General features: G+C 45.7%; 1 protein-coding gene across 1 annotated transcript in view; it reads right to left on the bottom strand.

The window, feature by feature from the left end:
- The window catches only part of INPP5D (inositol polyphosphate-5-phosphatase D), a 129,728-nt gene extending 113,596 nt beyond the window's left edge, over positions 1-16,132 (bottom strand). The window contains exon 1 of the mRNA XM_082465999.1: positions 15,847-16,132. Coding sequence (XP_082322125.1) covers positions 15,847-15,980 — 134 coding nt within the window. The 5' untranslated portion in view covers positions 15,981-16,132. The remainder of the gene's footprint in view (positions 1-15,846) is intronic.
- Positions 16,133-25,757: the final 9,625 nt, after the last annotated feature.

The following is a 25,757-nucleotide window of genomic DNA, read 5'->3' as shown; positions in this document are numbered from 1 at the left end:
ACAATTAAGAAAATGGTAATAGGAACATACAAATCAATAATTACCTTAAATGTAAATGAATTAAATGCTCCAACCAAAAGACATAGACTGGCTGAATGGATACAAAAACAAGAACCATATATATGCTGTCTACAAGAGATCCACTTCAGACCTAGGGACACATACAGACTGAAAGTGAGGGGATGGAAAGAGATATTCCATGCAAATGGAAATCAAAAGAAAGCTGGAGTAGCAATTCTCATATCAGACAAAATAGACTTTAAAATAAAGACTATTACAAGAGACAAAGAAGGACACTACATAATGATCAAGGGATCAACCCAAGAAGAAGATATAACAATTGTAAATATTTATGCACCCAACATAGGAGCACCTCAATACATAAGGCAAATGCTAACAGCCATAAAAGGGGAAATTGACAGTAACACGGTAATAGTGGGGGACTTTGACACCCCACTTTCACCAATGGACAGATCATCCAAAATGAAAATAAATAAGGAAACACAAACTTTAAATGACACATTAAATAAGATGGACTTAATTGATATTTATAGGACAATTGATATTTATAGGACATTCTACCCAAAAACAACAGAATACACTTTCTTCTCAAGTATGCATGGAACATTCTCCAGGATAGATCATATCTTGGGTCACAAATCAAGCCTTGGTAAATTTAAGAAAATTGATGTCATATCAAGTATATTTTCAGACCACAACTCTATGAGACTAGATATCAGTTACAGAAAAAAAACTGTAAAAAATACAAACACATGGAGGCTAAACAATACACTACTAAAGATCACTGAAGAAATCAAAGAGGAAACCAAAAAATACCTAGAAACAAATGACAGTGAAAACACAATGACGCAAAACCTATGGGATGCAGCAAAAGCAGTTCTAAGAGGGAGTTTATAGCAATACAATCCTACCTCAAGGAACAAGAAAAATCGCAAATAAACAACCTAACCTTACACCTAAAGCAATTAGAGAAAGAAGAACAAAAAAACCCCAAAGTAGCAGAAGGAAAGAAACCATAAAGATCAGATTAGAAATAAATAAAAAAGAAATGAAGGAAACAATAGCAAAGATCAATAAAACTAAAGCTGGTTCTTTAAGAAGATAAACAAAATTGATAAACCTTTAGCCAGGCTCATCAAGGAAAAAAGGGAGAAGACTCAAATCAACAGAATTAGAGATGAAAAAGAAGTAACAACTGACACTGCAGAAATACAGAGGATCATGAGACATTACTACAAGCAACACTATGCCAATAAAATGGACAACCTGGAAGAAATGGACAAATTCTTAGAAAGGTATAACCTTCCAAGACTGAACCAGGAAGAAGTAGAAAATATGAACAGACCAATCACAAGTAATGAAATTGAAACAGTGATTAAAAATCTTCCAACAAACAAAAGGACCAGATGGCTCCACAGGAGAATTCTATCAAACATTTAGAGAAGAGCTAACACCATCCTTCTCAAACTCTTCCAAAAAATTGCGGAGGAAGGAACACTCCCAAACTCATTCTATGAGCCCACCATCACCCTGATACCAAAACCAGACAAAGATGTCACAAAAAAAAGAAAACTACAGGCCAATATCACTGATGAACATAGATGTAAAAATCCTCAACAAAATACTAGCAAACAGAATCCAACAGCACATTAAAAGGATCATACACCATGATCAAGTGAGGTTTATCCCAGGAATGCAAGGATTCTTCAATATATGCAAATCAATCAGTGTGATGTACCATATTAACAAACTGAAGGATAAAACCATATGATCATCTCAATAGATGCAGAAAAAGCTTTTGACAAAATTCAACACCCATTTATGATAAAAACTCTCAAGAAAGTAGGCATAGAGGGAACCTACCTCAACATAATAAAGGCCATATATGACAAACCCACAGCCAACATCATTCTCAATGGTGAAAAACTGAAATCATTTTCTCTAAGATCAGGAACAAGACAAGGATGTCCACTCTCACCACTGTTATTCAACATAGTTTTGGAAGTTTTAGCAACAGCAATCAGAGAAGAAAAGGAAATAAAAGGAATCCAAATTGGAAAAGAAGAAGTAAAACTGTCACTGTTTGCAGATGACATGATGCTATACATAGAGAATCCTAAAGATGCCACCAGAAAACTACTACAGCTAATCAATGAATTTGGTAGAGTAGCAGGATACAAAATTAGTGTACAGAATCTCTTGCATTCCTATACACTAATGATGAAAAATCTGAAAGAGAAATTAAGGAAACACTCCCATTTACCATTGCAACAAAAATAATAAAATACCTAGGAATAAACCTACCTAAGGAGACAGAAGACCTGTATGCAGAAAACTATAAGACACTGATGAAAGAAATTAAAGATGATACAAACAGATGGAGAGAAATACCGTGTTCTTGGATTGGAAGAATCAACATTGTGAAAATGACTATACTACCCAAAGCAATCTACAGATTCAATGCAATCCCTATCAAACTACCAATGGCATTTTTCACAGAACTAGAACAAAAAATTGCACAATTTGTATGGAAACACAAAAGACCCTGAATAGCCACTATACTACAAAGCTACAGTAATCAAGACAGTATGGTACTGGCACAAAAAGAGAAATATAGATCAATGCAACAGGATCAAAAGCCCCGAGATAAACCCATGCACATATGGTCACCTTATCTTTGATAAAGGAGGCAAGAGTATACAACGGAGAAAAGACAGCCTCTTCAATAAGTGGTGCTGGGAAAACTGGACAGCTACATGTAAAAGAATGAAATTAGAACACCTCCTAACACCATACACAAAAATAAACTCAAAATGGATTAAAGACCTAAATGTAAGGCCAAACACTATAAAACTCTTAGAGGAAAACATAGGCGGAACACTCTATGACATAAATCACAGCAAGATCCTTTTTGACCCACCTCCTAGAGAAATGGAAATAAAAACAAAAATAAACAAATGGGACCTAATGAAACTTCAAAGCTTTTGCACAGCAAAGGAAACCATAAACAAGACAAAAAGACAACCCTCAGAATGGGAGAAAATATTTGCAAATGAAGCAACTGACAAAGGATTAATCTCCAAAATATACAAGCAGCTCATGCAGCTCAATATTAAAAAGCAAACAACCCAATCCAAAAATGGGCAGAAGACCTAAATAGACATTTCTCCAAAGAAGATATACAGATTGCCAACAAACACATGAAAGGATGTTCAACATCACTAATCATTAGAGAAATGCAAATCAAAACCACAATGAGTTATCACCTCACACCGGTCAGAATGGCCATAATCAAAAAATCTACAAACAATAAATGCTGGAGAGGGTGTGGAGAAAAGGGAACCCTCTTGCACTGTTGGTGGGAATGTAAATTGATACAGCCACTGTGGATAACAGTATGGAAGTTCCTTAAAAAACTAAAAATAGAACTACCATATGACCCAGCAATCCCATTACTGGGTATATACCCTGAGAAAACCATAATTCAAAAAGAGTCATGTACCACAATGTTCATTGCAGCTCTATTTACAATAGCCAGGACATGGAAGCAACCTAAGTGTCCATCAACAGATGAATGGATAAAGAAAATGTGGCACATATATACAATGGAATATTATTCAGCCATAAAAAGAAACGAAATTGAGTTATTTGTAGTGAGGTGGATGGACCTAGAGTCTGTCATACAGAGTGAAGTAAGTCAGAAAGAGAAAAACAAATACCGTATGCTAACACATATATATGGAATCTAAAAAAAAAAAAAATGGTTCAGAAGAACCTAGGGGCAGGACAGGAATAAAGATGCAGATGTAGAGGATGGACTTGAGGACACGGGGAGTGGGAAGGGTAAGCTGGGAAGAAGTGAGAGAGTGTCATGGACATATATACACTACCAAATGTGAAATAGATAGCTAGTGGGAAGCAGCCGCATAGCACAGGGAGATCAGCTGGATGCTCTGTAACCACCTAGAGAGGTGGGCTAGGGAAGGTGGGAGGGAGACGCAAGAGGGAGGAGATATGGGGATATATGTATACGTATAGCTGATTCACTTTGTTATAAAGCAGAAACTAACACACCATTGTAAAGCAATTATACTCCAATAAAGATGTTAAAAAAAAAAAAGCCACTTGGACCCCATGTAGAAATAAGAGAAAACGTGTGCATGCCCTAGGAACCAAGGGTGTTCACAGTTCACCACCCAAACCTCAAAGAATCCCAGCCAAAGAGTGAGAAAAAGAGGCCATCAGGTCAGAAGCAAGAGGAGGCAGTCCAGGTGGCCAGGTGAGAGGTGGGGGTGAGATGTCTAGAGTGTCGTTGGGGACGGGCCCAGCACCTGCCCCAGCAGCCTCTGGGTCCAGGGGGTTCTTCGCATGAGACCCCTGGGAGAAAACCCACCTATCCGTGCAACACACCACCCCCCCATCACTCAACCCCATCAGGTGGATCTTGGATCAGGGGGCTCCCACCCCCATCCCTGCTGATCCTTTTATCTTTGGGAAGAAACCCACTCCAGTCTCTAAAAAAAAAAATCCGATCAAATTTTTCCTGACAATTCTTTGTTGGAAAAGAAAAATGACCAGACTTATGGAAAACATCGTCACTCAAAAGGAAGGGTATCATTTTTCTAAGAACTCAAAGGTGATACCTCCTTGTTACATAGAATCACTGCAAAAAGAAAAAAGGAAAATAACACATTCTGGAGAAATCTGACTTGTGAACTCAGTAAGATTTAAGAGACAATTGTATCTCTGAAACTGGAAAAATCAATTGTGAAAACTGAGCAACATGAGATAAGAAAAACTGATCAGAAGTGAAAAACCTAGAGTCCTACAGTCAGCATTAAACACCACAAGAGAGGCAGTAAATAGCAGCTTCATGTTCTGGAGAACTTCAACAAGGAAGAAGATAAATCTGAGAAAATCGGTGCAGAAGGAGAGGGAAGATGAGAAATATAGAAGACATAGCTCTGTCCTCAAACATATATACAGTAGGGGTTCCTGAACGCACAGGTAGTTTTCTAATATAAAAAGAAAAGCAGAACAGATAAACAAATCTAAGAGCATATGACCTGACATGCAGAAAATTAAATGAATAACCCTCTGACAAACAGAAGAGCAAAAAGAAAACAATGCAAGTGAGCTGGACGTTGTTCCTTCACCCTCCCCTCCAACCCCCAGTAGACCCACTCTCTATCCTTCTCCACCTGCCCTGTGTCCAGCAGGCTGACCTGTGTGTGCCGCTTCACCAAGGTTTAGCTAATGGGAGGCACTGACGGAGTGAGAGGACGGTGAGATAGTGGTATCTGTTCCCCGGACCCCACCCCACCTGCTGCAGATCAGCAGTGGCTGAGTTCCTCCACAGGGGGGCCACGGCTCAAATCAGACGGCCCTGCCTATTGAGGGCCAGGAGTGGAAATAGCTTCCTGTGTTTGCCGGTCCCAGGCTGCTTCACCATCCCCACGCCTCGCACCCCTTTCGACTATGCCATCTATTTCCTGCCGAGATCCTGGCCAACACAACTAGTAAGCAAGACCAGTAATGAGTAAAGGAAGGTAGCAATAGCAATAAAAGAGAAACCTTAAAATTATAGAAAACCGTGAATAATTGTATGCCAGAAACTTTGAAAAATCTCAACAAATGAACTGTTTACTGAAAAATATATATAACTTATCAAAAGTAACCTGAAAACAACAAGGTCCGACTGTAGAGCACAGGGAACTATATACAATATTCTGTGATAAACCATAATGGAAAAGAATATAAAAAAGAATGTGTATATATATATATATATATATATATATATATATATATATATATATATATATATATATATATATATGAATCACTTTGCTGTATACCAGAAGTTAACACAGCATTATAAATCAACTATACTTCAATAAAATAAAAAAATTTTTTAAAAGTAACATGAGAGGAGATAGAAAACAAGAATAAATCAATACCAAAGAAGAAACTGAAGTGAATATTAAAGAATTATCTCTATAAATGGCTCTGAGGAAAAGCACCTTTGCCAATTTTTTTTTATATTTAAAAAAATCAGATAATGATGATGCTTCATAAATGTCTCCAGGATATTTTACAAAACACACATGACTCTTAAACCATAACATGATCAAAATCATAAAAATCAATCTCACTTATGAACACATATGCTAAAATTCAGAGTAAAATAAAGTTATCATAATCAAGAACAGTTCATTTTAATCTTGCAAAAAAATGGTTCATATTAGGAAATCTATAAAATCAAGCTATTTACCAGTTAATGAAATACGAGAAACAGCTTAATCATCTCAATAGACATTAAAAAGCATTTGATAAAATTTAATATTCAGTTCTTCAAAACTCTTCATAAAACTAGGAAAAGACAGCTCCTTCTTTGACATGAAAAGAACAACTAACTTTTATCCATTGCTAACTATGTGCCAAATACTGTATTAAGTCCTTCCCAGGCAGCATAAAGTTTGATTCTCACAGTACTTCTGTCAGAGGTAGACATTTTCTTTTCCCAATATCCTTCATTGTAATATTTTAGAAATATTGGCCAAAGTAATAAGTTATGAAATCTGAATAAGAGTTATAAGTATTTGGAAAGTAGACCACAAAATGATTATAATTCGTATATGATTTGATTGTTTAGCAAGAAAATCTAAGAGAAGCAAATGAAAACAATTTTAAATAATGAGGAGTAAAGATATAGAATAAAAGGTGAATTTATAAAATCTACAACTTCTCTGTATGTTATCAGTTACCCCGGAAGGGTAACTGTAGAAGAAAAGGTATTCACAACAGTAACAAAATTATGAAATAATCAGAAGTAATCATAACAAGAAATATGTAGCATCTATGAAGAAAATTACTAAATTTAAAATAATAAAGATAGCTATATTTATTGGTAAGATTGAATAATACTAAAAGGTCCATTTTTCACAAGTTGTATTGTGGATTTCATGCAACTCCAAACAAAGTCCCAATAGTATTTTTTCCAACTTGACAAAGTTATTATCCGTTTCACCTGCAAGAATACTTAAAAAGACTAGATATGCAAATCCTAAAATAAAATAGTTTATAAAATTGTGGTAATGCATTCAGTATGAAATTGGTGTAAGAAAAGCAGACATACATGGACCAGGGTAAACAGGCAAAAAAGAGGTATATAAGACTTAATACATGGTAAGAGAGGAATAACAAATGGAGAGGAATAAATTATTCAGTAAGAGGTTTTGAGAAAGATGGTTCCTTGAGAAAAATACATGTAAATCTTTGTTTTACACCATTCATTAATTCCAGAACGATTAAAGTGTTCAATGTAAAACAACAACAGCAACAAAACAAAACCAAAAAACCTATCATCTATCTGCTTTTGCCAAATACTGTGCTAAGTATGTGATATACACTTTCATTCAATCCATCCAACGACACTGCTACATGGGTATTCTTAGCCCTGGTTTGCAGATGAGGAAACCAAGGTCCCATGGGACTAGACAACCTGCCAGAGCTTGGAAAGGCAGAGTCATCCCTTAGCCCGAGCCTATTAGCTCCAAAGGCCCTGCCCCCAACAGGAAGAAAAAGAATAAAATTTCTGCGTGCAGGGGGACTCTCTGCACTGGAAAGCAAAGGGGGAAAAAAGTCACAAAAGAACAAGAACAGAAAGATTTATAGACTTTGCAAAAATTTACAATCTCTGAACAAAAGAAAAAGGTCATAAAGTTTAAAGGCAAACCACAGTGAAGATATTTGCAACAAATGTGATATAAGGAATTCATGCAAATAGATAACAGAGAAACTACAGTTTCAACAGAAAAATGGCACAGAGAATGGAACAGACCATCCACAAAGGAGAAATGATGAAGGTCAATAATCCAAACAAGCTCACCATGACTGCGAGCAAGAAATGCAAATCAGGGCTTCCCTGGTGGCGCAGGGGTTGAGAATCTGCCTGCCAATGCAGGGGACACGGGTTCGAGCCCTGGTCTGGGAAGATCCCACATGCCGCGGAGCAACTAAGCCCGTGAGCCGCAACTACTGAGCCTGCGCGTCTGGAGCCTGTGCCCCGCAACAAGAGAGGCCACGATAGTGAGAGGCCCGCGCACCGCGATGAAGAGTGGCCCCCGCTTGCCACAACTAGAGAAAGCCCTCGCACAGAAACGAAGACCAAACACAGCCATAAATACACAAACAAATAAATAAATAAATAAAATTTAAAAAAAAAAAAAAAAAAGGGAAATGCAAATCAAAATGAACAGAAATTGGCCACCTTTCACCTTGCAATTTAATAATGTTTTTTTAAATGAAAATATTCAATATAAGGAGACTGGAATGAGGTAGGCACTCTCTGGTACTGCTTACCAGAGCATAACTTGTAACAAAATTTCTGGAAAGCAATTTGTCATTTTCATCAAAAACCTTAAAAACATTATCTTTGATCCAGTAATTCCACCCCTGGGAATCTATCACCAGAAATGTCACATATCTGCACAAAGACCTTCATCACTGTCATATTTATAACAACAAAACACTGTTAGTAACTTAAATGTCTGACAATAGGAGAATCATTCCATAAATTATGGCACATAATGTAATAGAATTTGTGCATCCATTAAATATGATATTTAGGAAGAAAGGTTAACTAAGCGGGAAAATGCTAATGTTGCTAGAAAATATAGACTAAAATTATATGGTATTAGGTATATATATATTATGGAGATTATATATATGTGCTTGTGCGTGCGTGCGTGCGTGCGTGCGTGTGTGTGTGTGTGTGTGTGTGTATGTGCATACGGGGAGCAGGGAGGGAGAGAGAGAATGAATGAGAAAATATGCCAACAAATTAACAGTATTTATGTTAGTTTCTCATCTCAGTGATTGGGTGATTACTTTCTCCTTTAGCTTGCACTCTTTGTATGTTACACTTAATACTGTACTTTTTAAAGTTACTTGAAAGAATGCTGCCCTGTTTATCAGAAGGTCTATTTCTGCACTGCCACTGATGCCTGAAATGGCCTCAGCAAGCCTCTCCCCTCCGGAGGGCAGGTTTCTGGTTGGCAAGGGAAAGGGCCGGACTAGCTGATCCTTTGGGAGCCAGCCTTGTCTGATGTTATTTATAATAAGTAATTGAACCCAAATGGTTTGGGTGCTGGTACTTAAAAATAATGTTTTTCTAATTAATGGGACGAAGGGAGTGTGAAACGCGCAGGGGAGAGAGGAGGGATCCGGGCCACAGAGCTGCAGGCTCGTCCTGCCCACTGACCAGGGGCCTGACCTGCTGGGCTGTCGACGTGCATTTCCCACCTCATCCACTTGCTGGGCTTCCTCAGAGCCTTAGGACTTTAGTTCCCTCACTCCTACATTGGTAGTTAATCACTCTCAAATGGCCTCCACTCCTCGACTTTCTCTTCATCCTCCGCGGTTCATTCGGTGGTTCTTCCTGGCACCTGTGCCCCTGACCCTTCTCTCCCTCACAGCTCCAGGAGCTCGCCCCGGGCCCCAGCAGCCACCGGCCACTCGTGCGTCACTCAAGCCCTCTTCCTGCCTCATCTCTTTGAGCACTTCCTCTGAGGAGGCCCCGCATGACAGCCCAGTGTCCCCGGAGGCTCCCACAGCCTCCAGGAAGCTCCAGAAGTGACACTCAGCCACCACCCTCCTCCTTCCGTCTGCTGCGGAATGCTCCTCACAGATGGCCCTGCACTCCTCTGCTTCCGAGATGTCACTACTCACTTCGTAGCTCATACAAAGTAACGGCCCATGATCAGCGTGCTGACTCTGTACACATGTTGCCCACATTCTCCCATTTTATCCTCTCAATAATCCAGTGACGACAGCAGAAAGACAAATCACCCTCTTTTTTAAAAAATGGGCAAAAGATATGAATAGACATTTCTCCAAAGAAGGTATACACAAATGGCCAGTGAGCACGTGAAAAGATATCAACTTCATTCATAATTAGGGAGATGCAAATCAAAGTCACAGTTAAGATGTCACTTCACACCCACTAGGATGGCCATTATCAAAAAGCTGTTAAGTATTGGTGAGGATGTGGAAAAATTAGAACCCTCTTACACTGCTGATGGGAATGTGAAATGGCACAGCTGCTGGGGAAAAGTCTGACAGTTCCACAAAAAGTTAAACATAGAATTACCATGTGACCCAGCAGTTCCACCCAAGACAATTGAAAACACACGTCCATAGAAAAACTTGTACATGAATGCTCACGGCAGCATCATTCACAATAGCCCCAAAGTAGAAGCAACCCAAATGCCCATCAACTGATGAATGGCTAAATAAAATGTGGTAGATTGATATAATGGGCTATTATTTAACCATAAAAAGAATGATTCATACTACAACATGGATGAACCTTGGAAGCATTATGTCAGGTGAAAAAAGTCAAATACAAAAGGCCACATATTGTATGATTCCACATACATGAAATACCCAGAATGGGCAAATGATCAGAGACAGAAAGTAGATCAGTGGCTGCCAGGGGTTGGGAGGAAGGGGAATGGAAAGTGACTGCTGACGAGTTCAGGGGGTTTTGCCGGGGTTGGGGGGATAATGAAAATGTTCTGGAATTAGATGGTGGTGATTGTTTCACAACATTATGAATGTACTACACACCACTGAATTGTATACTATCTAAAGGGTGATTTTATGGGATGTGAATTATACTGCAATAAAAAAAATTAACCCAACGAGTGTGCATTTCGCCAATGAGGATGCCGGGTGGGCACAAGGAGGTTAACATCTCGCAAAGGCTAGAATTCACATCAGGTGTAGCCAACCACAGAGCGCTTGCCCCTCAGGACTGCGTCACATGGCCTGAATTAGGGAGGGAAGAGCAGACCTCATCTTACTCCATCTCTGGGGCAGGGAGGAAGGCCTGGAGCATCACCTCTCATCACCTCTCATCACCACCCCAGGAGATGGGACCACTCAACGGAGAAGCACCAATGTCTGTGCACAGGTGAATGTCACCTGTCAAGTAGGCGAGCTTGCAAAACAGACCAAAGCCAGAGCCTACTCTGGTTCTGGAAGGATTGCTCCAGGGTGCTGTGCAAGGGCACAGAAAACCTGGAGACACTCGAATTTACCATGGGCTTTCTGAGTCACTGCACATAGAAGGAACCAGGAATCTGTTACATACACAGGCCTTCCCGGGCACATCCCTCCCTCCAGGTTCTGCACACAGAAGGAACGCTCAGAACAGTTGTCCTTGGACAATCTCTTATGTAAACCAGATTTCAAGAGCTGAGGTCCTCCAGCTCTGACTACTGTCTGTGCCAGCATTTTCCCCCCACTTTGTCAATACCAGCTAGGAAAAACAGTGTTTCTCTTTGCCTTCGCACAAAAGTAATTCATGAGCAGTGTAAACTTTACTAAACTTTGAAAGGGGATTGGAGGAAGGTGGATTACATCACACCCATTTACACTGCAGTAAATGGCTTTACACCTCTTCTGGACACTTCTGCCCTCCAAGTCCCTTATCTGTGGCTCCATCACCAGGGGTCTCCTACACGCACCCAGACTTGCTGGCTTCTCTCTCTTTCTCCCTCCCAAGAATAGCGAGTTCAAGTCCTGGCCCTGCCATTTATTAGTATTGTAAACACAGCATGTTACCTAACATCTTGGGCCTCAGTTTTCGCATCTGTAAAGTGGGGATAATAACAACACTTCCTCTGAAGGCCATTGTGGACAGTGAGTGAGTTAATATGTGCAAAGAGCTTAGAACAGAACCCAGCACACAGGTGCCCTTTATAAGTCTTTTGCTGTTATTTTTAGGCAGAACAGATTAGCAACCCTTTGGTTTGTAGAGCAAGCCTCGTGGCCTGCCTTACCTCAAGTGGGCTGTCACCTTCTTCCTAACAAGTAGAATGCTTTCTCTGGGGACACTTTTGGTGACTAAATGTCCTTCTGGTGCTTCTTCACCTTTCTGGCTGTGCTCACAAGGCTACCAGGTCCAGGCTGCCTGGTGTACTGTCCCTGGGAAGGAGGTCATAGGTCTGCCTGGGCAGCTCGTGGAAGGCCAGGTGCTGAGGGGAACCAAGACAGCATCCCCGCCACAGCTGGCGGCACCGGCATTGGTTTCTGAGTCACAGACAGCACACACCTGCCCCCTCCCCTGGGAGGGAAGCCAACTCTCTCCGGTGTGGTTTCGTGGGAATGCCACCCGACCGGGCAGCTCCATCCTGGATGGTGGCTGACGGACCCAGTCGTATATAGGCTTGCTCTCGGGGCCCGGGCTGCTCTTACAGAGAGGGAGGTGTATCCCCAACACCACTGGGCCATTGTTCTAGTTCTGCCTGCGCAGCTGGGGCAAGGAGAGGCTGGCCCGGCTTACCCGTGACCTCTCACCTTGATGAACCCCCATCCCCAAAGGCGTATCTCTTCTCTGCAGCATAAAGCACCTGACAGGTGTGCTGGTCCCTACGTGGAAGCACAGTCCTGGCAGGAGAGGAGGACACGAGCCTGACAGCCTCTTAGCATTCTCCATACAAGAGGGGCCGAACGGCGCCCTCAAGAAGCCCCCCTGGCCTTCCTAGAGCAGGACCGACTCTGCTGGCTGGTCTGAGTGGGGCCGGGTGAGCATGACTTAGGAGCCCGCTGCCTCTCACGTTCTCAAGCCCTTGCTGCGAGAAGGCAGAGATGGACTCAATCCATGTGGTCAGCTCCTGGGATCTTCCTCCTCCAGCTCTCTGCATCCCGAGATGGGCCTCGGGATCCCCCTGAAGCGGGGCTTCCTGAGTTGCTGAGGACAGATCTGCGCTTTCCTGCCCAGTGGCAGGTGGCAGGGCTGACCTCCCGAGAGGAAGCGTGGGTTTGCTAGGCCCGGGGTGAATGTGTGCTCCTGGGTCACGTGGGCCACGCTGACTCGCAGCCTTGTCTTTTGGTGTGTCCCTCACCCCCTCCCTAGTTCCATTTAAATAGTCAAATCCTGTCTTCTTTCCTGAGCACGAAGGCCACTCCTGAGGAAGCTGCCCTCAGTTCCTGGAGCTCCAAACGCCCCTGCCTAAACCAGGGGTGGGAAGCCCCCTGCCATCCCGTCACTCACCAGAGGGGCTGGGAAGATGCCCCAGCCGCTGGGGTCCAGGCAGGGCAGGTCTGGGCACCCTGGGCCCTGAGGTCTTTCCCCATATGGAGATTCCTAGAGCAGGAGGGCCAGTCTTGGAGACTTCCTGGCTCCCTTCGGAACAGGGTCGTTAAAAGGCCCTGACACCACAGCTGCCCCACTCGGGGTCCTGCACTCCCAGCAATTTCCAGAGAGACCGCAGAGGGTAAAGCCTGATGCTTGTGAAACTCACGCTTGTGAAACCCCGTCGGGGCTCCCACCGCCGGCCGTGGGCCAGGAGGGCGTGGGGCGAGGTTTTCACCGGTCCCAGGAACAGAGAAAACTAAGGATAGGGCCGGGCTAGGGGTTGTTTTTCAGGAAGTTAAACCTGTTTGATTTAAAGGACTGGGTTTTGGCTTTATTCATTTATTTATTTTGAATGAGCACGTTCTTCCTGCCTCTTTGGTGTTAAAGGATACTTTCTTTCCTGAAATGAGCTGCTGAAAGGTGGCCGTTAGTTGTCACTCAGCTAGTTTATCATTTTTAAATCTCCTTAATTGGCAACATCACGGGTGATGGCAAAATTAGGTCTCGCAGGGTTTTGGAAAGTTCGGTGGCTCATGGTATCCCACAGCCTACAGGGCCTCCTGACCCTGCGGGAAGGGTGGCTTCTCCCACAGAGCGGAGGAGAAAGGGGACCCCTGGGCCTGGGCTTAGAGTCTGGCCTCACGGCTGGACTCACTGGGGAGGGCTCCAAGCCCTGGTGTCTGGAGCTAAAGGGACCTTGGGGATGAGAGACTGACAAGAAGCCCAGCCCTGGGCTAAGAGGATGATGGACACTGCGGGGACCACGGGTACCCTTCCCTAAGAGGCACATTGGCCGAGGCTCCAAGAGCAACCCAGTGCAGGGGAGGGGAGGAGAGGCAAGGTGGAGGAACGAATACTGTACACCATTCTGGATCCCAGGTTGCCACCGGCCAGCAGGGACGTGTGGACAAAGGCCTCAAGCTCTCTGAGGTGTGCCCACCTGTAAAGTCAGGGGTGGTGGGACTAGAGGGTCCAAGGCCTCTCCCAGCTCTGGCTGGTTACAAGCCTCCCAGTTTGGAGTCACAGAGACCCACGTTCCAATCTGCAGCCTGAGCGCTACCACAGCTCCCTGGTCAAAGGGCTGCTGTGGAGGTTAGCGAGCTGGAGCCTGGAAGTTCTCGAGACACCCAGGGGAGGGGAGAGATTCATGTGGGCCGAGTGGAGACAGATCAGAATCTCCTCACTATTTCTACGGCCCCATCGACTGGTCCCCACAGGGGCTGTGCCTGAGGGGAAATCTGGGTCTGCTTCGCTTCCCCTGGGCTGTGAGAACTGGGGGCCCAGGAAGCTGACCTTGGGGGCAGGGGCTCTGATGCAGTCAGAGCTCGGCCCGGGCGGTCCCTGAGAGCCTGTGTTAATTTCTAAATGCTCCCAGCCGCCCTTGTAAACGCCCTGGCTTCTCTTGCTGCCACCCGGCACCCATGCTCACACCTGGCTTGACAGGCACAGGAGTGGGGTGGCAGCAGTCTGGTTGTCGGGGCGCAGCCTCTGGGGGCAGATGGCCTTGGCTTTGACTGTCATCGCTCGGTTAACCCGTCTGAGCCTCAACTTCCTCATCTGCAAAGTGGGGCAACAAAAGGACCTGCACTTCAGGTTGTCGTGAGGATGAAACAAGTCGACGCACAGACAAATGCTCAGACTCAACGCTCCAAACGAGGCCCGTGTCCATGACCCACTTCCCCTCCTGCGTGGACAGCAGCAAGGCCCGCCTGCTCAAAGGGATCCTTCCGCGAGACCAGGGGCACGACCTGACAGGTGCAGGTGGACACACCCTTCCCCCCCATGCCCGGCACTGCCCGAGGCCCCAGGGGGGATGGTTAGACCGCAGGGCTGCAGGGCCGAGGGCCTCCTTCAGACATTGGTTGAGAAGGGTGTTTTAAAAAGGAACCTTCAGCAAGTGGCCGGTTCCCGGTTTTAGGACAATTGGCGCATTCAGCAACATCCCAGAGAGGGGGAGCGGAGAGAGTTGATGGTGGCAGAGAGGCCCGAACAGGTGGGGACACAGCCAAGGGCCGAGGAGGGGAGAGAAGAGGCTCCTGCTGTTGGTGATGTGACTTCCTCTGCTCCAAGGACCCCAAATACAACTTCTGAGTGAACTGAAAATCCTTTCTTGAGTGAACCCCCCTACCCTTATTCATGGCTCCCCAGACAATGGCTTCCTCCAGAGGCCCAAAGCCTGGCACAGGAAGGGTCCCCACTTGCCACTTCTGTTCTTCCAGGAGGGTTTCCGAACTGGGCATAATTTGACCAGCACCTGGACTGACCAAGCTGCTTTCTAACACACCCACCACCACGGAGCCCCGAGCTTCTGCCCGGCTCAGAGAGCCCGGACCCCCTTCTCTTGGACCCTGGAACCCCAAGGAAGCCCCTGACCCCACGGCTCCCCAGTAGCTGAGACGAGTGACCAGGCCGCAGGCTGGCCCTAGAGGGCTCCAGCCCTGCAAAACCTGAACTCCAGGGCCGAGCAGGTGCACAGTGGGCCTCAGCTGGACGCATCAACAAACCCGGGGTGCGTGCAAGGTCACTCGACATAAAAACAACACAGCCCAGAGCCGGGCTCCCCGCTGAGCCCAGAGCGGGCTAAGCCCCTCTACTGAGCGGCACCTCCATCACCTCCGTGCCTGGGCAGGGGAGGCCAGGCCAGGGCGGAGGGGCAGGGGCGGGCAGGGCCCGGTACTCACAGCACGCAGAGCGCGTACGCCCGGGAGACGGACTCGCTGGCGCGCACGAGGAAGCTCCCGTCCTTGCCGGTCCTGGAGAGCAGCTCCTCGGCCTTGGAGCGGGTGATGTTGCCATGGTTCCAGCAGGGGACCATGGCGGGCGTGGGTCTCCCCGGGCCGGGCCGGCGCCCTCCCCGCAGGACCTGCACAGCCAAGGGGAGCGGGGCCCCCGCACTGCGACCCGTCGTCGGTCCCCTCTCGGCCGCCCCGGCTGCTGCCACCAGCTCACTGACCGACTTCCTGTTTCAGGCACTCGGCAAGGGAAAGGAAACGAGCTGCAGAGAACTTCCTCATTGCAGAGACCGAGCAAGAGAGGTCCTCCACCTTCCCAGCCCGCCCGCCCACTGCCTGCTGCCCGCTGCCTCTCACTCCCCCCCCCGCCCTGTCTCTTTCCTTTAATGGGTCTCAGTCCCCAGAGGGGCGAACCTCAGCTCAAGTCCTCTTGGGGGAACTGTCAGCTCTGGGGTCAGGAGGATCACGGCCAGCTTCTGGAGGAGTATGGCCAAGGCAGCGGCCATTCCGAGGCCCGTCCCAATGCCCCCGTGGGGTGGCCACGCCCTGGACATCAGCCTCAGCCCTCTGCCCGACCCCAGAGCTTTCTAACTCCCCGTCCACTCCCTCCAACGTGCCCATGGAACAGATGCTGACAGGGCAGAGCTTCTCCGCTGGGACTAAGGCCTGCCCCAGGGCCGAGCAAAACTGGGGGGAGGGGTACAGCCGAGCCCCTTCCCCATATTGGAGACTCATGGCCACCCAGGCACTATTCAGCCCTGGGCACTGGGAGGACCTTAGGCGACCCCCCCCCCCGAGGGCTCCCAGGGCCCAGGTGACAGCTCCCTGACACATTTACACTCATCCCCAGGGCCAGTGGGTGTGAAGGAACCCATGGCGACCCTTCTCCAGGGCAGGGTGTTCTGACCCCTGCAGCCCAGCTTAGAGACACACAGAGGGAGTGTGGAGGGCTCGGGACATGGACCTTTTACAGGGTGATGCGGGGGACTGGGTTTTCACCTCTGGGTCTTTCTAGGACACTCGGGAAACTCACACATCCCCATGGGGTAAGCTGGTCACCTGGCAAGTATGACGTTCCTTCCTGAGTCCCACATCTCAGCAGAGTTGGAGGTGGCCGGGTATGGCTGCCTTTGCCCACGGCTCAAAGGGGAGCTGCCTTCTGCGGGGCTGGGGGCCACCATCCTGGACCAGCAGACTCTGAGGGGTCTAAAGTGAACAGCCCACTTGGACCACAGGCAGGGTGTCCTCAGTCCTCAGGTCAGTGCACCAGGGTGGAGGGGCAGGTGCCCAGCTATTGCACAGGGCCACCCCGTCCCGCCTCAGCCCTCAGCCCCCCAACATGACAAGAGAAGCCGCGTGCAGGGGCCCAGGCCAGGCAAGCCTCCATTCGAATCCGGCTCTTCTGCATTGGAGCTGCAGGAGCTGGTTGGGTTTCTTCTCTCTCTCAGCCCCGGTTTCCTCTTCTTTGCCTTAAGGAGGGCAGCCCCTAGAGGAGCTCACGTGTGCCAGGAGCCCCCAGCCCCTGCCACCTGCAGCAGCACTCGCAACAGTTGATGCTGAAAATCAAAGGAAAGGCCATGGGCTTCCCTGGTGGCACAGTGGTTGAGAGTCTGCCTGCTAATGCAGAGGACGCAGGTTCGAGCCCTGGTCTGGGAAGATCCCACATGCTGCGGAGCAACTAGGCCCGTGAGCCACAACTACTGAGCCTGCGCGTCTAGAGCCTGTGCTCCGCAACGGGAGAGGCCGCGACAGTGAGAGGCCCGCGCACCGCGATGAAGAGTGGCCCCCGCTTGCCGCAACTAGAGAAAGCCCTCGCACAGAAACGAAGACCCAGCACAGCCAAAAATAAATAAATAAATAAATTTTTAAAAAGCAAAGACCTGTGATTCAGGTGGACTGAATCCTGCACCGGCCTCACCTCCCGCCTCAGGGAAGAGCAGTGGGGGGAGGAGGTAAGGGAGGTGGTTAACTCAGGCCTGAGGCCGGGAAGTTCTGCCCATTAAGGGGGCCCCAGGGGTGGGCTGCTCCCACAGAGGGGTCGTCTCGGGGGTCCCCTCCAGCATGGGGGCAGCACGGTCAAGGCATGGCCACCCTGCTTCGGCCCCTCTCTGGGTTCAAGTGAAGTCCCTTCAGCCCAGCAGACTGCCTGGTCCTCACACTCACCTCCCCAAAGCCAGTTCCTCCCCAGGTCGCTCTGAGCTTCCTCTCCCCGACCACTGCCCCCTCCCCTGGCTCCTCCCACTGAACCCAGGGACGAAACTCTCAAGCCTTCAACGAGCACGTATCAAGGCCCTCTAGCCAGGTCCTGAGCTAGGTATGGGGACACCAAGGTGGGGAGAAGAGCTGGCCTCCTGAAGCCGGCTCGACCCTGGGGTGCCAACCCCTAAGCAAGCAACCCTTGGTGGAGAGCTCTCCTTCCCTGACTCCCAACTCAGCTCTACACCAAGTCAACCCTCTCCTTAAGACACCTGCTCCCACCATATACTTCTCAGGTGTCTCCTGTTTCCCTGCTGACCTCCACCAACTTCCTCCCTGCTGTCTGCCTCAAAGCCCCTGGGTCACTCCAGGGTCCATCAGCAGGATCCATCCACAACCCTTGCCCCATAGCACCTTGACCAACTCATCCCCAGAGACCCTCTATCACATCCAACGCCCTTCCACTTATAACTACCTCCCCCCAACACTCTCCAGCTTCCCACCTTCCCTTCCACCTCTCTATTCCCCCTGAGTCCCACATTTCAGCAGGGTTGGGGAGGCCAGTGAGACTGTCCTTGCCATTTGATCCAGTGTAATTTCCCTTTGACACACACACAACACATACAAGACACATACATGTCATACATGTTTCCCTAATTTTTAAGGTCCATCCCACCTTCACTTCCTTCCCAACCCAATTACCTAAGCCATCTAACATGGTCAGCTTCCTTATCCCCCTGCCCTTCTGCCCCTGACACTCAGAAAACCCCAACTTCTAGATCAGGGCTGCCCTTATGGTGAATGGGGCCCCAGTAAATATTTTTTGCAGGGTTCCTGTCTATATACACAATTTCATTAAAACTTGTATTTTAAAATTCAGGGACCCATGTAAGGTAGTGACTTGTCAATGAAGATTTAGAATAATGGACAGAGAAGAGGTAATTATGTATATGTTCAGTGTCCAGTCAGCGCACCTGAAGAGTCTTTGTGATGTCCAGGTCCTCTCTTCCTGTTCAGGTCCTGCTTTTCATTGTCAAATGCACCATTCCTGGCTGATTTTGTATCTCGTGCAGCAAGATGAGGGTAGCAGTGCTGCTGTTATTCACAATGCGGTGGCATTTCAGAACCTGTTCATTTCGAGACAACATAGATCTTCTTGCCTCTGCATTTCCTAACCCCATTCATTTATTGCTGGTTATGTCATTACTCGTGACACTGCTTCATCCATTGTGCCGCCTGTGAATACTGGCTTCCAATGATTCGCTCTGAGGTTGTTCCTTTGCTTCGTTGATATCCACAAATGCATATCTTACCCAGAGCGTGCCAGAAAATGTTAACGAGAGAGGTGGCAAGTTGGTGGAGTAGGAACACCCTGGACCCACTTCCTTTTACAGACACACCAAAATTACACTTTCTTACAGAGCAACTAACTATCAGAATGACCTGAAGACTAGCAGAACAGATTTTTCCACAACTAAAGACATAAAGAAGGAATCACAATGAGATGAGTAGGAAGGGTACAGATGCAGTAGAGTCAAGACCCGCACCCCCAGGTTGGCAACCCACAAATGAGGTGAATATCACAATCATAGAGGTTCTCCCTAAAGAACAAGGGGTCTGAGCCTTACATTGGATTCCCCAGCCCAGGGGTCCTGCACATGGATGAAAAGCCCCCAAAATGTCTGGTTTTGAAAACCAGCAGGGTTTACGTTCAGGACAGCCAGAGGGCCGTAGGAAACAGAGACTCTGCTTTTAAAGGATGCACACAAAATCTTACATATTCTGAGACCAGTGCAGAGGCGGTAGTTTGAAAGGAGCCTGTGTCAGACATATTCACTGATCTTGGAGAGCCTCCCAGAGAGGCAGCACGCAACTGGGACTCCCCGTGGAGATAGAGACGCTGACAGCAGCCATTTTGGGGAGCTTGTTCTACCCCAATAACACTGGCACTGGCAAACACCATTCTGGAATCCTCCCTCTAGCATATTAGTGTTGGGGACACAGCCTTGCCCATCAGTAGGCTGGTACCAGGCCCCAGGCCACCCCACCCTCTGGGCAGACAGACAGTCATGCAGAGACCCATGACTGGGCCAGCAGCAGATCCACACCCCTCTGGGCTACACAGCCAACCATGCAAGAAGCCTACCCTGTCCTCCAGGGGCCCACAGCCATCACATAAGGCATGGTCTTGCAGCCAACTGGGCCAGGGGCCAGCCCCACCTACCAGCGTGCCCACAATAGTTAGCCTCACCACAACAGAAGGGCACATGCAGCCCATATAGGGGGCACTCCTAGAGCATACAGCTCTGGTGACCAAAGGGGAGCTTGCTGCCCTATAGGGCCCTATAGGACCATCTCCTACATAAGGCTACTTTTCCAAGATTTGGAAATGTAACCGACCTACCTAACACACAGAAATAAATACAGGATATTGGGAAAAAATGAGGCGACAGAGGAATATGTGCCAAATGAAGGAACAAGACATAACCTTAGAAAGAGAACTAAACGAAGTGGAGATAAACAATCTACCCCATAATGGGTTTGAAGTAACAATCATAAAGATACTTACCAAACTCAGGAGAAGAATGGATGAACACAGAATTTCAGTAAAGAGTTACAAAGTATAAAAAAGAACCCAAAAGAACTGATGAATACAATAATTGAAATAAAACACACTAAAAGGAATCAGCAGTAGATTAAATTATACAGAAGAACAGATCAGTGATCTGGAAGACAGAGTAGTGGAAATTACCCAAGCTGAACAGAAGAAAGAAAAAGAATTTTTAAAAATGAGGATAGTTTAAGAGACCTCTAGGACTATATCAAGCACACTAACATTTACACTATAGGGGTCCCAGAAGGAGAAGAGAGAGAGAAAGGGTCAGAGGACATATCTGAAGAAATAACAACTGAAAACAGCCCTAACCCAGGGAAGGAAACAGACACCCAGGTTCAGGAAGCACAGAGAGTCCCTAATAAGATGGACCCAAAGAGGTCCATGCTAAGATACATTATAATTAAAATGGCAAAAATTAAAGATAAAGAGAGAATCTTAAAAGCAACAAGAGAAAAGCAACTAGTTACATACCAGGGAACTCCCATAAGACAATGAGCTGACTTTTCAGCAGAAACCTTGTAGGCCAGAAGTGAGTGGAACAATGTATTCAAAGTGATGAAAGAAAAAACTTACAACCAAGAATACTCTACCCAAGATTATCTTTCAAATTAGAAGGAGAGAGCAGGAGTTTTGACAAGGGCTTCCCTGGTGGTGCAGTGGTTGAGAATCCGCCTGCCAATGCAGGGGACACGGGTTCGAGCCCTGGTCTGGGAAGATCCCACATGCCACGGAGCAACTGGGCCCATGAGCCACAACTACTGAGCCTGCGCGTCTGGAGCCTGTGCTCCGCAACAAGAGAGGCCGCGATAGTGAGAGGTCCGCGCACCGCGATGAAGAGTGGTCCCCGCTTGCCGCAACTAGAGAAAGCCCTCGCACAGAAACGAAGATCCAACACAGCCAAAAATAAGTAAATAAATAAATAAATTTAAAATTACCTTTCTCTAAAAAAGAAAACCTATTAAAGACCTATTTAAAAAAAAAAAAAAAAAAGTTTTGAGAAGCAGAAGCTAGAAGAGCCCAGCACCACTAAACTGGTTTTACAAGAAATGTTAAGGGGACTTTTCTAAGCAGGAAGAAAAGGCCACAACTAGAAATATGAAAAATTATGAAAGGAAAAATCTCATCGGTAAAGACAAACATACAGTAAAGCTAAGTCAACCACTTATAAAGCTAGTAAGAGTGTTAAAAGACACAAGACAAAAGAAAAATCTCAAATGAACAACCTACCCTTACACTTAGAGGAACTAGGAAAAGAACAATAAATAGAACCCAAAGTTAGTAGAAGGAAAGAAATCATAAAGATCAGAGCAGAAATAAATGAAATAGAGACTGAAAAAATAAAATAGGAAAGTTCAATGAAACTAAGAGCTGGTTCTTCAAAAAGATAAACAAAATTGATATACCTATAGCCACTCATTAAGGGAAAAAAAGAGAGGGCCCACATAAATAAAATAGAAATGAAAAGGAGAAGTTAAAATGGACACCACAGAAATACAAAGGTCATGAGATTACTGTGAACAATTATACACCAATAAAATGGGCAACATAGGAGAAATGGACAAATTTCTAGAAATGTACAATCTCCAAAGATTGAACCAGGAAGAAATAGAAAACATGAACAGACCAATTACTAGTAAAAAAAAAAGCAAACCAAACTCCCCAAACCCAAAAGTCCAGGACCAGTTGGCTTCACAGCTGAATTATACCAAAAATTTAGACAATATTTACCTATACTTCTCAAACTATTCCAAGAAATTGCAGAGGAAGGAATGCTTCTGAACTCATTCTATGAAATCATCATCACCCTGACACCAAAATCAGACAAAGATATTACTAAAAAGAAACTTACAGACAAATATTACTCATGAACATAGATGCAAAAATCCTCCACAAAATATTAGCAAGCTGAATTCAACAATACAATAAAAGGATCACATACCATGATCAAGTGAGATTTATCCCAGTGATGCAAGGATAGTACAATATCTGCAAATCAACCGGTGTGATACGTTGTTAATGTAAGCATTAACAAAGTGAGGAGTAAAAATCATATGATCATCTCAATAGATGCAGAAAAAGCTTTGGACAAAATTCAACATCCATTTATGATTAAAACTCTCAACAAAATGGGTATATAAGGGACATACCTCAACATAATAAAGGCCATATATGACAAGCCCACAGCCAACATCATATTCAATGGTGAAAAGCTGAAAGCATTTCCTCTAAGATCAGGAACAAGACAAGAATGCTCACTCTTGCCACTTTTATTCAACATAGTATTGGAAGTCTTAGCTACAGGAATCAGAAGAAAAAAAGAAAGAAAAGGAATCTAAAGTGGAAAGGAAGAAGTAAAACTGTCATTGTTTGCAGATGACATGATACTGTACATAGGAAATCCTAAAGACACCACCAAAAAACTACCAGAACTCATCAACGAATTCAGTAAAGTTGCAGGATACAAAATTAATATTCAGAAATCTTTTGCATTTCTATACACTAACAGCAAGCCATCAGAAAGAGAAATTAAGAAAGCAATCCCATTTACAATCACATCAAAAAGAACAAAATACCTATGAATAAATCTAACTAAGGAGGTAAAAGATCTGTACTTGGAAAACCAAAAGACACTGATGAAAGAAATTGAAGATGTCACAAACAAGAGGGAAAGATACATCATGTACATAGATTGGAAGAATTAATATTGTTAAAATGACCATACTACCCAAGGCAATCTACAGACTCAATGCAATCTCTATCAAAATACCAATGGCATTTTTCACAGAACTAGAACAAATAATTCTATAATTTGTATGGAAACACAGAAGATCTCAAATAGCCAAAACAATCTTGAAAAAGAAAAACAAAACTAGAGATATGATGCTCCCTGATTTCAAACTATACTACAAAGTTGCAGTAATAATAACAGTATGGTACTGACACAAAACAGACACATAGATTAATGGAACAGAATAGAGGGCCCAGAAATGAACCCACACGTACATGGGCAATTAATCTGTGACAGAGGAGGCAAGAATATACAATGGGGAAAAGATAGCCTCTCCAGTAAATGGTTTTGGGCAAACTGGACAGCTACATGCAAGAGACTCAAACTGGACTACTCTCTCACACCACACACAAAAATAAATTCAAAATGGATTGAAGACTTAAATGTAAGACCTGAAACCATGAAACTTCTAGAAGAAAACGTAAGCAGTATGCTCTCTAACATTGGTATTAGTAATATTTGTTTTGGTGCTGTCTCTTCAGGCAACGTAAACAAAAACAAACAGATGAGACTACCTCAAACTAAGAAGCTTTTGCATAGTGAAGGAAACTATCAACAACATGAAAAGGCCACCTACTGAATGGGAGAAGATATTTGCACACAATATATCCTACAAGGGGTTAATATCCAAAATATACAAAGAATTCATACAACTCAATGTCAAAAAACCAAACAACCCAAGTTAAAACTGGGCAGAGGGTCTGCATAGAGCATCTCTAGAAGCTCTGGGAGGGACAGACAAAACCTCAGTGTTGAAGAAATGAACTTACATGGCAGGTGCCAAGACATAGGAAGGATTCTGCTTCTGAAGACTCAGGTGGAGGCAGGTGACAGGGACAGGACCGAGAGAGCTGTCCACCAAGCTGCTTGTCACGTGTCCTTCCACCCTGGACAGGACCAGAGTGGGTTTCACAGTCTGAGAAGGGGTCAGACAAGAAGAGGGACCATGGAGTCCTGGCAGCAGGGATGAGGAAGAGATGCAGGGTCACTTCACACATGGTGGGGCAATATTTCTAAGTATTAATCACCATGCTTCCCTTTCCCTCCCGTGTTAGTAGAAGGAAAGAAATCATAAAGAGCAGAGCAGAAATAAATGAAATAGAGACTAAAAAAATAAAATAGGAAAGTTCAATGAAACTAAGAGCTGGTTCTTCAAAAAGATAAACAAAATTGATATACCTATAGTCACTCATTAAGGAAAAAAAAGAGAGGGCTCACATAAATAAAATCAGAAATGAAAAGAAGAAGTTACAATGGACACCACAGAAATACAAAGGATCATGAGATTACTGTGAACAATTATACACCAATAAAATGCGCAACATAGGAGAAATGGACAAATTTCCTGAAATGTACAATCTCCAAAGATTGAACCAGGAAACAGCTGGCGCTGATGAACTTCTTGGTGCCGCTGCGGGACATGAGGGTCTTCGAGTTCATCGAAGCTCTTTACTGTACCCCAGGGCACCCTAGTCCCCACCAGCCTGGGCCAAGTAGGTGTCAACCATTGATTCCTATGGGAAAGAAGTCAGCGAGTGAAAGTAGCTACTCACCAAAAGCAAAGGGAGGGGTGATAGTCAGTTTTATGTGTCGATGTGGCTGGGCCACAGTACCCAGATATGTGGTCAAACAGTGTTCTAGATGTCGCAGTGAAGATATTCATCGATGTGATTAGCATTGAACTCAGTAGACTCTGAGTAAAGCAGGTGACTCTCCGTATCGTGGGTGGGCCTCATGCAATCCACCGAAGGCCCGAATAGAAGAAGGCGGAGGTTCCCCAAAGAAGGGGGAATTCAGTCAGCAGACTGCCTTCAGACTCAAACTGCAGCCTCAGATCATCTCTGGTCCCCAGGCTGCAGGCCCATCCTGCAGATGCTGGACTTGTCTAGCCTCTGCAACCATGTCAGCCAATTCCTTAAAATAAATCTCTTTATATATCCTCATTCCACTGGCGTTGTTCCTCTGGAGAACCCTAATACAGAAGGGAATACTTAACTATGAAGTTTGAAAGCTGCTCACTTGGCTGGTGTAACCAGGAGTGAACTTCCCTCACCCCAGACCTGAAAAAAAAGGCATCTTGGGCTAGAGAAGGGGATGGAGTGGCCACTCACAGAGAACCAGGTAGGACCAGGAGGCCCGAGCCTCCGGTGATCAAGCGCCATCCCTCCCAGTACCAGCGGCCCAGGGCAAGTGGGTCAGACCCCCACCTGGAAGGAGTGACACCCTCCTCTGTCTTGAGAACTGACCTCCCCCCACTGG

Source organism: Balaenoptera physalus (genome assembly GCF_965194825.1).
Source record: "Balaenoptera physalus genome assembly, chromosome: 6".
Taxonomy (NCBI): domain Eukaryota; kingdom Metazoa; phylum Chordata; class Mammalia; order Artiodactyla; family Balaenopteridae; genus Balaenoptera; species Balaenoptera physalus.
Note: the sequence above shows the minus strand (reverse complement) of the source record. Positions and strands in the feature narration are given on the sequence as shown.